The sequence below is a fragment of the Oryctolagus cuniculus genome, chromosome 15 (assembly GCF_964237555.1).
Source record: "Oryctolagus cuniculus chromosome 15, mOryCun1.1, whole genome shotgun sequence".
NCBI classification, from domain to species: Eukaryota; Metazoa; Chordata; class Mammalia; order Lagomorpha; family Leporidae; genus Oryctolagus; species Oryctolagus cuniculus.
In genome coordinates, this window is record NC_091446.1 from 37,289,545 (window position 1) to 37,304,049 (window position 14,505).

At 44.4% G+C, this 14,505-nt stretch overlaps 1 protein-coding gene across 8 annotated transcripts in view; it reads left to right on the forward strand.

Annotated features, from left to right (window-relative positions):
- The window catches only part of MYOF (myoferlin), a 176,003-nt gene that overhangs the window by 76,042 nt on the left and 85,456 nt on the right, over positions 1-14,505 (forward strand). For 5 of the 8 annotated variants that reach the window (XM_070057611.1, XM_070057607.1, XM_070057609.1 and 2 more), the window contains exons 6-15: positions 1,519-1,688; positions 2,290-2,418; positions 5,053-5,115; positions 5,196-5,246; positions 7,054-7,084; positions 7,523-7,638; positions 8,270-8,396; positions 9,614-9,717; positions 13,069-13,137; positions 13,234-13,277. In XM_070057611.1, the coding sequence (XP_069913712.1) occupies positions 1,519-1,688; positions 2,290-2,418; positions 5,053-5,115; positions 5,196-5,246; positions 7,054-7,084; positions 7,523-7,638; positions 8,270-8,396; positions 9,614-9,717; positions 13,069-13,137; positions 13,234-13,277 (904 nt within the window). The remainder of the gene's footprint in view (positions 1-1,518; positions 1,689-2,289; positions 2,419-5,052; positions 5,116-5,195; positions 5,247-7,053; positions 7,085-7,522; positions 7,639-8,269; positions 8,397-9,613; positions 9,718-13,068; positions 13,138-13,233; positions 13,278-14,505) is intronic. The other 3 variants (XM_070057608.1, XM_051823936.2, XM_051823938.2) reach the window with 1 other exon arrangement.

The window sequence follows — 14,505 nt, forward strand, 5'->3', positions numbered from 1 at the left end:
CTGAAAACTGGGCTCAACTACAGGTAACAAGCCTCCAGGGCAAGCTTTCATGAGCCTTGTTGCGGGGCCGGTGCTGTGGCGCAGCGGATTAATGCGCTGGCCTGAAGCGCCGGCATCCCATATGGGCACTGGTTCAAAACCCAGCTGCTCCACTTCCAATCCAGCTCTCTGCTATAGCCTGGGATAGCAGTAGAAGATGGCCCAAGTCCTTGGAACCCTGCACCGCATGGGAGACCCAGAAGAAGCTCCTGGCTCCTGGCTTTGGATCAGATTGGGGAGTGAACCATTGGATGAAAGACCCCTCCCCCACCTCTCCTCTCTCTGTAACTCTGACTTGTAAATAAACCTTAAAAAAAAAAAAGAGCCTTGCTGCACAGCAGTCTAACTGACCTAAGTCCCACCAGGGTGTGAATGACAGGTGGCTATATGTGCAAAGGAAGTCTCTCATGAGATTTTTGCATTGGAAAGGAGGAGTTTCAGAATCCAAAGAAAGGACATGTGAGTTCTGGAGTTTTCTGGATAAAAAATTGAAGAGAGCCTTAATCTTTAAGGCTCTCTTTAAAGATTAAGGCTCTCTTAAATTGTGTTCAGATTCCCAGGGATTCAAACTATCTGTCAAGAAAAAAACTGAAATTTATCAGTGAGGGTCAAAGAGTTTTGAATAAAAGGAAAGGGAGTGATGGTAAGCAGAGTTGCATTTTATTTTTTTTAAAGAAGAGGAAGATCTATATGTGCTTGAAGGGGGGTAGAAGGACTCAGTGGAGAAAGAGCTCCTGGAAGTGTTCTGGGAAGACAGGACAATTAGGAAGGAGACCACCAGAGAACCAGGAGGAAGTTGGGTCTAGGACACAGCAGAGGGTGGTCGTGGGGGATTCACTCTGCTGGGCAAGGAACACTCTCTTCCCTTCAGTGCAAAGGGAAGTTAGAGACATAAATGCAGGGACAGTTGTGTGTTGAAATGACAACTAGGGGGATAAAGGGAGAGCAAAATGACCACTTGGGTCTGCAAGAGAGTGAGGGAGTTTCTCATCTGCTGTGAGGGTGGACTTGGGAAACAGAAGCACAAAGCAGACAGCCCAGGCAGCTTGTGAACAATCTTGAGAGCGCGGCTGTACAATGCAGAGGGTCAAGTTGAAGTTTTTTTCAGGCAGATTCTAGTTGTCCAGGCATTTTCTCATCTGTCCATCCCCCTGACATCAGGCTGGGTCCAGAGATGAGAGCCAAGCCTAGTGATTCCAGCTGATTCCTAAGGCACCATCCCTGTGGTCTCCAGTGTTACTCATCTCTTTGAAGGCAGCCTGAGCAAGTGCCCCGATACACCATGAACACATCCCCCAAGTATCTGAGTCTCAGCAAGTCCCAAGGCAGTGTCGCTGAAAGCTTCTCCTTCACCAGCCATCTTGGGAACTCTGAAGATTTAATAGCAGGCAAAACGCTCCCTGTTCGGGAAACCAGAGTGTTCAGACACATCTGCAGAATGACAGCCCTCTAACTCTAGATTTCTCTGTGCTGTTTCAGGAGAGGAAGATGATGATGATGAAGGTGATGAAGATAGGATGGATGGTACAGTCAGGGGCCCTGGACCCAGGGGCCCGGTTGGGACAGTATCGGAAGCTCAGCTAGCCCGGAGGGTCACCAAAGGAAAGAACAGCCGGAGGATGCTGTCCAACAAACCTCAAGACTTCCAGGTACAAACAGCCCAGATGCTCTGCTTCCTTGTTTCACTACCACCTTGGTCATCTTCAGCAACTACAGTGATGCTGTGAGGGACCTATTCCCCTGGGCAGTGGCTCATCTAGAAGAAGGGACAGACACAATAAGAAGAGTGCCCATCTTTCTTCTGTAAGCAGGAGTGGGTTTGGTCAAGCCAGCTGAGGTTCTTCAGAGAAATGAAACTGCAACCTCTCTCCCAAAGAAGAGAAGCACAGCTATTGCCTTGCGCATAGCTCTGGGCACCGCCTTAGACTTGGGAAACAGTGAAGGAGGGAGTCCATGCATCATCAAGGCCCAGGATGGCCATGTCAGGGGCTGGAGTCTGAGCAGGAGCCTCGGCCTGGTCCTGCCCTTCCCAGGCAGGCTCTCAACCCTACCTACGCCTCCTGGATCCTCCAGCCCAGCCCCACATCCCCTCTTGGGATGATGACAGGTGGTCTTCCCCAGGCCACGAGCACCAGTGCCCTGCGAAGCTGTGCTGGCCTGTCTTCAGCAACCCTTACAGGTGACATTGAGGATTCCTTTCCACCGCACACCGGGCAAGGATCAGTAACAAGTCCTCTTCTGTGCTCTCAGATTCGCGTCAGAGTGATAGAGGCCCGACAGCTGAGTGGCAACAACATAAGGCCAGTGGTCAAAGTCCATGTCTGTGGCCAGACCCACCGAACGAGAATCAAGAGAGGCAACAACCCATTTTTTGATGAGGTAAGCAGGCAGAAGAGGCATGTTCCTGCCCAGTGAGTCTGTCCTGTTGGCTGCACCTCCCTGCCTTCCACCCGTTCTCCCTATCCACAGGGGAGGGGATCACATGAGCACACTTGACCAGCTAAAGACGATATGGAGTTCCAGAGCTGAACATATGAAGTAAAATACCACGAAGTCACTGGCCCAACTTCATCGTTGGTTCTCGGAACTGCCTGTGTCTTTCTTCCTGTGTTTTTGCAACAGCTTCCCAATGGCTGCCTCCCCCTTCACCCCTTCTGGTAGAGCACAATATGTCACCGACATCTACCTTTGCTTGTTCTAATTACATGATGTCACTGAGGGACAACTCTGACTAATCTCAGTTTTTTAGATGTCAAAACTTACTTGGCAACAAAAAAATAATATATATGAAAGGAAGACAGTTATGGACAGACATGGCTCCCCCTTACCCTATACAGAGAACACAGTCCTGTTCCTCTTGACCTCTTCTGGAACATTCTTCAAAAATACTTACTACCTTGACACTCACCTCACAGGTCACAGAACGCCATGGCAGGGCCCTGGGCAGAAATGACAGGCTAGGGAGTTTTCCAGAGCCCAGCTCCACTCTGCTGGAGGGGACACGTTTCTGAGATTCCTTGCACCTGCATCTCCTGCCCTGTTATCTGAGCTGAGGCCTTGCCTTGCCTTAGTTTCCTACCACAGTTTCTCTTTGTTCTCTGTGCCTTCTGCTCCCTGAGCCAGCTCTGACCTTTTTTTTTTTCTTTTCTATTTCTATGTGCAGAAGAAACTGGTTTCTTCTTTCAGGGGCTCCTGTTTCCTCCCCTTTGTTCAAGCTTTGCAGAAGGCCCTATTTTCTTGCCTCCTCTGACTTCTCTCCTTAGATGAGTCACAGATAGCCACATACAGCTACGGGAAAGCTCACACGAGAGGTAGGGTGCACTGAGATGGTGCACTTGTGTGGACTTTGGGAAGGCTGGGAGAGATTCATGTTGAAGGAGAGACTGATTGGGAGGGTGAGATGCCGGATGTCATGTGGCCTCAGGCTGGGACTGGGGATGAGCATTTGTAATGCAGGCTCCATGTGTACTCTGCTGCACTCCGAAGAGCCCAGCAAGCGTCTCCACCTTCCTCATGCTTTTCCCATTTTCATGATTTATTGTGACATCAGATCTCTTGGCAAAGGTGAAGAAGCAAATCACTGGGCATCTAAACAGACTCATAAATTGGCCTTGAAATTTTACTAAAAAAGTCCTATAAAAAATTCTACTTTATATACTCATCTCTCCAAAAAAAAAAAAAAGCAACAAGCAAAAACTGCTATAGATTTTAAAGAATTAATAGCCAAATGCTATGTATGATCCTAATCTAGATACTAGATTTCTTTTTTTTAAAGCTAAGACAGAATTCTTTTTCAGAACAATTAGAGCAATTTGAAAATTGTTAGATGTTAAATTTCTTGGGTATGATAATAGTATTGTGATTACATAGGAAGATCTCTTTACTCTGAGGAGATGCATGCAAATGTATTTTTGAAAGCATGAAGGATCATCTAGAACTTTCTTTCAAATAATTCAATTTTAAAAAGAGAAAGATAAACCAAATGCCCCAAGATTGCAGCAGTTGGTAAACACAGGTAAAAGCTAGTATTTATTCAACCTTCATGTAAATTTGAAATATTTCTAAGTACAAAGTTGGAGGAAAAAACCCTCAGTTGGAATAAATGGTCCTTTTTTCTCTTCAGATTAACATGCAGCCGACATAGTACAATCTCTATATACCTAATATTAATCTCCCAAAAATCAACTTTCTTAAACTTAGCTGTTATGATGGGTTTAAATGCAGCCAATATTGCTCTGCTCAGGCATTCACACAATCTAGTAGGCAAAGTTGTCGTTGAAGTTGTTTCATTAGAAAGAAGAGAGGAGGCCATTTGGTGCAGAAGCTTAAATCACCGCTTGGGATGCCCGCATTCACATCAGAAGGCTTGCTTTGAGTCTTGACTCCTCTGCTTTGAATCCAGCTTCTTGCTAATGTGCATCTTGGGAGTCAGCAGGTAATGGCTCAAGTACTAGAGTCCTTGCCACTCAAGTTGGAGACCTGGATGGAGTTTGGACTCCTGGCTTGAGCTTGGCCTAACCCTGGCTGTTGTAGGCACTTGGGAAGTGAACCAGTGGATGGAAGATCTCTCAATTTGTCTCTCTTTGTCTCTCTCTGAGTCTTTCACATAAAATGAAATTGAATAAATATATTTTTAAAAGAAAGAGTAAAGTTAGAATCACTGACCAGAGTGATAGACCTAAAAATATTAGAGAATTAAATGTACATCAAGCCCTAAGCCCTCAGTTTAGTGAAAGCTGCAATATGAAATCATCTTAGATCTTTATTTCAGGTAGCTAGCATCACATAGTAGTTGATAAATGCTACACTTGTCACCTCTTTCCCCAACATGCAGAAGTGTGTCTACCATGAAACTTAAACTTTGGGGCCTTTTCCAAGGTCCAGCGTAATTGAACATAATTTTGAATTTATGCTTCTTGAGCTGTTAGGTGGGCTCCCAAAATTATAGCATCAGACATCACTCAACCTGAATGCCCTGCTAGCATTTAACTGTGTTCTCTATTGTTTTGGTAGCTATTTTTCTACAATGTCCACATGACCCCCTCTGAGTTGATGGATGAGATCATCAGCATCCGGGTAAGGCAGCAGTGAGTAGGGTGGTGCCATTCGCTAACTGATTGACGAAGGCAGTGACCTTTTCTCGCTCTCTCTTCCAGGTTTACAATTCCCATTCTTTGCGGGCAGATTGTCTGATGGGGGAATTTAAGGTTGGTAACCACAGTGTGCTTTATCTAGCCTACATACAGATGAGAACTTTCCTAATAGGACACCCAGTTCCTCAGGTGTCTGTCTCGGTGATACCTTATGTGTTAGGGGTTGGCGCCATGATCCCGGCAGAGGGCTGCCTGGGTCCTGTCTACTCCTGAGGCAGACCACTGGACAGTTCCCCAAGCAGGAAGTCATCAAACTGCCACGCTGGGGCCCTTGGCCAGTGTTCCATGTGCGGATGAAACAGAAGGAAAAGTGCTTGACCATGGCAAGAAGCCCAGCACCCAGCTCCACTCACCAGTGGCCCCAGAGTCCCACCTAGAAAGCCAGTTGTTGTACATCTGAAGTATGAAAAGAAAGCCAGATCAGGAAGGGAAAATGCCGCTTCCTAAGTAACTCACTTGGCATTAAAAGACAAATACGTGGGTGACTTCTTCCCCCCAGTTCTACATGGAAGGGGTTACCTCTCAAAGGAGGGCGCTTTCCTCACCAGAAGTCTGGGGATTATCTGGGTCAGGCAGGCTTGCGCTCATGCCACCAACAACTCACACATCCTAAGGGAACTCATTTAACCACACTGACCATTGGTTTTTTCATCTGTAAGAATTAATATGATCTAAATGTAATTTACATCCCCTATTGGCTTAGAGTATTTGTAAAGAGTTAGTGCAGTGACAATTCTGTATTACCACTTAGTCATACTGGACTGGCTTCATTTTCTTAACATACTTGTAATTGCTCAAGCATCTGGCTAGTAACATAACCCAGATGCTGGTTTTTAATTGCCATGAGCCAAATATTCTATACAGTTGATCTGTTTATTTTAATGGCTGCCTTTTAATATCTTTCTTTTCTTGCTGCTACCCATTTATGTACGTACTTATTAGGACTCATGGTGGGGGGGTTGTAGTTACCCCCCCCCTTTTTTTTCCAGTGGAAAGACTGTGTTAAAAGTGAACATTTTGAAGATTTTTCAATTGGTGAAAGATACTAATGTGGTTTAAGGCCACCAGAAATTGAGTGGAGATTACCCCTTTGGAAGGTACCATTCTTATGAGCCAAGAATTTGGTGTTTAAAAATTCATCTTGAAGGAAGAACATGTAATATACTTTGAAATAAAAGCTTAGTGACCTTAAGAGCATTATAACTGATAACATTGTGAATGGGGTAAAGTTGTTAAATGAATAACTTTCATAGTTTTCATGCACAGGCAAAATGTATTCACTAGATTTCTACATAGTAATCTGCTTTTACTTTGTAATTTGTAGTCCTCAAAAGACTTATTTTTTTTATAAAGTCCATCCTTACACTTAGGTTTAATAAAAAAAAAAGAAAGGATCATCATGCAGAGTAAATGAGGTAGTGTGTGTAAAGTATCTGGCACATTAGAGTGCATAGTGAATGATTATATTAGCATTGGCATTGGTTGGAGGCAGAGGAATACTGGATAGGCAGTTGGGTCAGATGACTTTCTGTAAAGTGACTTCTGGTCCCAGTTTGTGACTTTCAGTGCTAAAACCAGGGAAGGCTCAGGCAAATTGGCATGTGTTGGTCACCTTGCATCCATGGTCCCTTCCAAATACAAGTCTAGCTCACTCATGCAACAGTGATTCATGGAGGGGCTTCTATTGCCACAAGCAAGCAAGGCATTGGGGATACAGAAGGGCAAGATGAAATGATTGGGTCCCACAGATATTTAGGTCTAGTCATGAGCCTTGTATCAAAGTATAATGATGATGGTTTCTTGAAAGTGACTACACTATTTTAGAATCTACTTAAACTACTTTAAATTATTATTTTTGCAGATTGATGTGGGATTTGTTTATGATGAGCCTGGTAAGTAACATTCTCCCTTTCAATTTGAATTCTCAAGTTCATTCCTTCTAACTCTATAAGAGAGTCTAGGGACCAAAATTCTGGAGATCAAGGAGGCAAAGTTAGAGAAAAACATTTCCTTAATGGGGAAGAGAGGAAATGTTTAGTGGGAATGAGTAACAATAGCTTATGATAAATGTCCAGTGTTGTAACATTCAAAAATAGGTAATTTCTGTATTTTGTGAGGATATTTCAATCTTAGGGAGTCTTGTTTAAAACACACCAGGACAGAAGGTTGGGAGAGTACACAACAGGGGATATTAACATGTAGACCCATCTGAGGGATAGATAAGTCGTGATGAGGCTTCCAAGAAAATGCTTGTTTATCTCACAGCAGATGAGCTCACAGGCCTGTCGGCATCTCTGTAGAGCAGCCCTGTCCGCAAACCCCTCTTTTAGGTCACGCTGTCATGAGAAAATGGCTTCTTCTCAACGATCCTGAAGACACCAGCTCAGGTGCCAAAGGTTACATGAAAGTCAGCATGTTTGTCCTGGGAACCGGAGATGAGCCTCCCGTGAGTCTGAATCTCTGCCTTGTCCACTTTGCACATACGAAAACGCCCAAGAATTGAGCAGTCTCGAATCAGTAGTTGTGAGTGGAGCACGATTCCCCTCGCCTCACTCCACGTTGCTCCTGCTCTGCGCTAGTGGCTCTTCCCTCCTTTGTGGAGTTGCCTTTCCAGCTCAGTTGGCTCCTTCCTGACGCCTGTGAGAGAGTGTTTAATTCAGAAGCTCTGCATGTGTTTTTACGACTTCCTTGCATGTTAGTGAGACTGATCTTTATCTAGAGAGCATGGCTTACTTGCAGGATCAGGCACTGCACCTAAAGGGACAATGGCTATTCTGGGAAATTGGGCAGCAAACCAGGAAAGAGTAAGTGGCCAGAGTGAAATTGGAAGAACCTCAGGAACATGCACACATACTTTCCTATTTGATTCTCTTTGTATTACAAAAAGACACAGAAGCATAAGAGCATTGATTGTGTAGAGTGGTTTTGATGTTGCAGGAAAATGGGCAACTGAACTCAGAAAATTGAAACACAAAAAATCCTAAAGCAAACAGTTTGAGTTGCTTCATTTCACAATTTGGCTTTTTCCAAGCGCTGCCTTTCCAGATGTGTGATTTTGATCCCATATCCCCCAATAGCCTGAGAAGCGAGATCGTGATAATGACAGCGATGACGTGGAGAGCAACTTGTTACTCCCGGCTGGCATCGCCCTCCGCTGGGTGACCTTCTTGCTGAAAATCTACCGAGCTGAGGATATCCCCCAGAGTGCGTATTGATTTAATCTGCTCAAGATTATCAGTTACCTGCAGGATGAGATGTGCTAAGAGCATACTTTATACTCACCACCGTGGGTCTTTCTTCTGGTCCCATTGAAAGCATCCTGAATAGGTTCAAGGGGCAGAAGTTGGTTGCTGATCATGTTTTTTGTTGAGTACCTGCCTTTGATCCATTCTGCTCTATCCCGTCTTCCTTCCCTGTTCCATATCTTCTCCTTAGAGAGTGCTAAGGAGGTGAGTAGATGGCACTTCCAGCCCCTTTTCTCCCATAAGAAAATGTGGAGTTGATAATATAATGTGTTTGCTATTGGGCTATCAGAAACAGCTGAGTAAAGGGTGGTCCACTCCCGGTAGCTGGAAGTCTGTTGGTACTGTACGATGAGGTATGTTTGCCAGGGTTTGGACGCATTGGAATCACCTGGAGCGATTCCACTTACAAGGAGCAGCCCAGCAACTCCTCTGTGGCTGCTGATGGCCCAGCCTCCTGCCTGCTTCCTGCTGGGCCCTGGAACTCGGAACCCCTCTTCAGGCCCCAGGAGGCAGCACCCACTATATGGATCCTGCAGCCCTGTAGGATTTGCTACTTTTCCTGGGCAACCTCTCCCCTTTTGAAGACCTTATGAGGCTTCACCATGTCATCTTTCCCACAGAAATGATGAAGTAATTAAGTGAAACCTTACATCATACTTCCCGCCCTGACCTGTTCAATTGATCTCTATTCACTTCTGAGCTTGCGAAATAGAAAGCGCTACATTTGTAGTTGATTGCACATGCTATTTTTTATGATGCCAAATTTTTTTTGGTTTCTCTGAACAAGTGTGTCTGGGCCTTTAACTCTGTGACCCAGAGTGCCTTTCCCAAATTGAAAGCAGGCCTCAGTCGGGAGTTGCCGGTTGCCCTGCCCGAATGGACTGACTTTTTTCTAATATTTTCCTACATAAATGATCAATTCTCAACATCATGAATTATCCATTTATTTTTCAAAGTATTCCTATTGATTTTTTAACTTTGTAGGGAGAAAACATTTTCTTTCCCTCTCAGCTAAGACAAAAAGGATTTCTGTTACTTTTGCTTGCTACCCCGAAGAGAGACTCTTAACAGCAGCTGTTTTCATGTATAGGAGAGATTTGTGTATTTTGCTGAATGATCTCTGTTCTTTTAAGAGACTGAAATTTGATTTCTGTTGTGCCACATTTTACTTTCCAGTGGATGATGCCTTCTCACAGACAGTAAAGGAAATATTTGGAGGCAATGCAGACAAGAAAAACCTAGTGGATCCTTTTGTAGAGATTTCCTTTGCTGGAAAAAAGGTTTGTACGGGACCGCAATGCAGTTGCCTCTTGGAATGAATGTTTAAAACATTGTGCTTTCCTTGGAGTGGATTCCTGCTTACTCTGTGTTACAGTAGTCCCATGAGCAGCGAGGCACTCTGCAGGACCACGGCTAATCTGAGTCTGAATGTGCCAGACTCCTCCACAGGTTTATATTAGAGTGGAAAGTATGCAGGACTCAAATTGGAAAATTCATATTTTGAAAGATTAGAATACTGAAAGCTACCACAGAATTATTGACATGATTTTCCAGATCCAAGCATAATCTTTTTTTTAAAAAAAAAAGATTTATTGATTTTAAGGACAAAGTGGCAGAGAGAGAGAGAGAGAGAAAGGATATCCTCCCTCAACTGGTTCACTTCCCAAATGCCTGCGACTTCCGGGAGGAAGTCAAGAACCAGGAACTCCATCTGAGTTTCCCACGTGGGTGGCAGAAACCCAGATATTAGGCCATCATCTGCTTCCCGGGTGCATTAGCAGGAAGCTGGATCAGAAACTTGGGATAGCTGGGACTTAAACCAGGCACTCTACTGCAGAATGTAGCCTAACTGGCTGCATCACAACGCCCACCCCCGAAAACATTATCTTAATGTTAACCACGCCCACTTCCCAGGCACAGTCATCCCTGGTAAATGTAGAGCACGGGCCCTCTACACCCAGCTGCCCACTCTGACGTGTGTCTCGCCTTCTATGCCCCCAGTGAGTGGCTCAAACTGGATAATCGGGCATCTCTGCTCTCTGGAAAAAGCTGGAAGATTCTTGGTGTAGGGACAGCTGTCACCAGCGTTGACACAGAAAGAGCATCAGTGATTGTTGAATGAGATTCCATAGAATAACAACGCACCATGGACAATTACAGGCAGGAAGAACTAACACTGGCCATGTTGTAGAACCATCCATTTGTGAATGCAAGACTCAGCAAGCACATACACCTATCACTGCATGTTATTTCCTAGCAGAGTCACTGGGGTTTGGTGGGAAAGTTCTCAGTTCTAGGGCGAGATGAGGTCTGCTGTAGATTCAGAATGCATTCCACTCCACAAGCAAGCAAATTCCTTAACCTTTTGAGTGATTTCCTGAATTGTAAATGGAGAATGGTAGTAATCTCATAGGATTGGAGCCCGCACTATGGCATAGTAGGTTAAGCCTCTGCCTGCAGTGCCTGCATTCTATATGGGTGCAGGTTCAAGTCCTGGCTGTTATGCTTCCAATCCAGCTCCCTGATAATGTGCCTGGAAAAGCAGCAGAAGATGGCCCAACTCCTTGGGCCCCTGCACTCATGTGGAAGACCCATAAGGAGCCCCTGGCTTTGGCCTGGCACAGCTCTAGCTGTTGTGGCTGTTTGAGGAGTGGTCCAGCAGATAGAAGATCTTTCTCTCTCTCTCCCTCTCTCTCTCTTTCTTTCTCTCTTTCTCCTTTTCTCTCCATATATCTGCCTTTCAAATACACTAAATGAAAAAAAAATCTCATAGGATTTTGATGAGGGTTAATTAATTTGTGAAGTAATTAATGTGAGCGTGTAAGTGCTGAATACTGTCCTGGGCTGGGGAGACAGAAGTGAGCACAGGGGATGGCAGTTGATTTCACAGAGCTGACGCTGGAATAGAAGAGACAGACGGTAAACAAGCAAACAAGCAGTTGACTGGGCTCAGCCAGTGCTCAGTATTACATAGAACACAAGGCAGGAGACAGGAAGTGAGGATTGTGCAGGAAGGGTGTTTAATGAGGTCATCAGGTGGGGACACCTTTGAGGAAATGACATTTCAGCAGGGGCCTGGTTGTGCAGAGATCTGGGGGCCTGGTTGTGTTCAGGTGCAGAGAAGGACAATGGAAAGGCCCAAGGGGAACCATAGGAACAGCAGAGGGATGTGGCTGGAGTGAAGCAAACGGGGCTGGGAGGCTAATGGATGGGGTGAGAGAGGAGTGGGGACTGGGCCAGGGAGGAGCTGTGAGCCAGAGTGGGGACCTGGACTTTATAAGGATATTTCACACAGCTTTTGCAAGATGGAATTAAAAGATAAGTTAGGGCCCAGCAATATGGCAAAGCAGGCAAAGCTGCCACCTGCGATGCTGGCATCCCATATGGGTGCTGGTTCCTGTCTTGTCTGCCCCACTTCTGATTTAGCTCCCTGCTAATTGCCTGGGAAAAGTAGCGGAAGACAGCCCAAGTGTTTGGGCCCCTGCCACCCACATGAGAGACCCAGATGAAGCTCAGGGCTCCTGGCTCCAGCACTGTCCATTGTGGCCATCTGGCAAGTGAAGCAGATAATGAAAGTTCTCTCAGTCTCCTCCTCTCTCTAACTCTGACTTTCAAAGTAAATAAATAATCTCTTTTTTTTTTTTAATTATTTTGGCACAAAAAATCTGAAATCCATGAATATTTTGTTCATAATAAGAATTTTTCATGAACTTTTGGAAGACCCTTGTTATTTTCATCATCTTTTGTTAATTAACAATGATTAGCTTTTTATCTATATGAGAGGCAGAGAAATGGACACAGAGAAAGAGAGAGCTCCCATTCATTGGTTCACTCCTCAAATGTCCTTGACACCCAAGGCCAAAGCCAGGAGCTGAAAACTCACTCCAGATCTCCTATATGGGTGGCAGGGACCCAATTATTTGAGCCATCACCTGCTATTCCCAAGGTCCACACTAGCAGGAAGCTGGAGGTGGAAGCTAGAGATAAGAAATGAACCTAGACACTTTGTTTCGGGATATGCCATCCTAGCCACAGACCCCCCACATTCTAGTTATTCCCTGAGAGCTCACTGAAGACGTTGCACAGAGAAGTGATCTGAAAGTAAGGGCAGAAGTGGGGATCCAGATATGAACCAACTGCAGGTGTCCAGGGGAGAAGCATTTCAGGATCTGAACCAAGATATGGGTATATGAAGCACTGAGGCGACGGGTGTTGTGGCTGACTCTGGTTCGAAGCCTGAGGAGCTGAGTGAGCTGAGATAGAAACAATAGAAGAAGAGGTTGGTGGGCAGGGTCCAGAGATCTGTTTGGATGTGTTAACAGTGAGATGCTTACAGATAGTACACAATAAATGCTCAATAAACCTTAATTCTTACACCATTATGTTAATCTTAGAAAAATGACAATTGAAAACTAAGGAAGACATGACTAAAAACAAATTTGAGTTCATAGGAGAAACACAGATTAATGTTAAATTCATATTTTATCAAATAATTTTCAAGAAAAATTTAACCAGGTTACCAAATATATAAATAATAAGTAAACAACTGGAGTTGTAATCTAGTATGTACATATTATAACCTTTAAGAAATTAAAAACTTGAATATCTAGTTTATTTTTATTATTTTGCAGGTTTGCACAAATATAATTGAGAAAAATGCAAACCCAGAGTGGAATCAAATAGTCAATCTGCAGATCAAGGTTTGACTTCCTTTTCTTTCAGAAAAAAATGGTATTTAATTATCGGTTACTGACCAAACTGAAAAATAACTGCTTTTCCCTGTTTCATTTTAACAGTTTCCCTCCATGTGTGAGAAAATAAAACTAACAATATATGACTGGTGAGTTCAAAATAGACATGCGTCTAATTCAACATTAAAGAACTAAACATTTGGATGCTGTGGAACTTGAATCTAGATAATCTCTCTCTCCAGTATAGTTGCTTTCTTTCCAAAGAGAGGAACAAACTGCTCCCAAAACTGGGTGTTTTCCAAAGAAGTAGGAAATCATTGCAGAACAGTTTTGATATTATGGTTCAACTGCTCTTAAACAGGAAAAATGCCCCAAGATAAGAAATCCAGGATTTCATTATCATTAGTTTCTTCAAAATAGACTTCATAGATAGATAAACCATTTCTTAGGAAGAATCACCAAAACGTTGAGAGCAAAGCTTTGATTGAAAGAAAAATAAAACAAGCTACCTAACTGAAGGCAAAGAAAAGTCATTGAAATGTTCCGATGGCATTTTTACAAGATCAGCTTCCTTGCACTGATGGACTGTAAGAAGACAATTCTTGAAATGTTGCAGCTAGATGGATATTCAGCTGGTAGCCTTGAGCTCTCTGAGAGTGGAAACACAGCACATGTCATTGTCATCATGCTTATTATTATCATCGCCGTCATCATTATCAGTGTTCACTTTATTAGCTTCCATTTTTGAGTACCACTGAGTACCTGGCCCTGTGTCAAGTACCTTTGCCTACATTATCTTAGGTTGTATTTAGAGTAACCTTTTGCAGGTAGAGACTTCCATTAGCTTTATTTTACAGAGGAAGACACTGAGGTTCAGAGTGGACAAGTGACATGCCTGCAGTCACTCAGATAGCCAGAACCTCAGGTGGGCTTCCCCTCTCCCCCATCTGGATGTCTCCATAGTTTCTCCTTTGGCCAAATCCATTTGACTCTCGTGTTAGTATTCATCAGTACTATGGTACACAGGACATGTTGGGAGGAGGGAAATGGGTCTCATATTGTTTGTTTGTTTGTTTGTTTTTTTGACAGGCAGAGTGGACAGTGAGAGAGAGAGACAGAGAAAAAGGTCTTCCTTTGCCGTTGGTTCACCCTCCAATGGCCGCCATGGCTAGGGCGCTGCGGCCAGTGCACCGCGCTGATCCGAAGGCAGGAGCCAGGTGCTTCTCCTGGTCTCCCATGGGGTGCAGGGCCCAAGCACTTGGGCCATCCTCCACTGCCTTCCTGGGCCACAGCAGAGAGCTGGCCTGGAAGAGGGGCAACCGGGACAGAATCCAGCACCCCGACTAGGACTAGAACCCGGTGTGCCGGCGCCGCTAG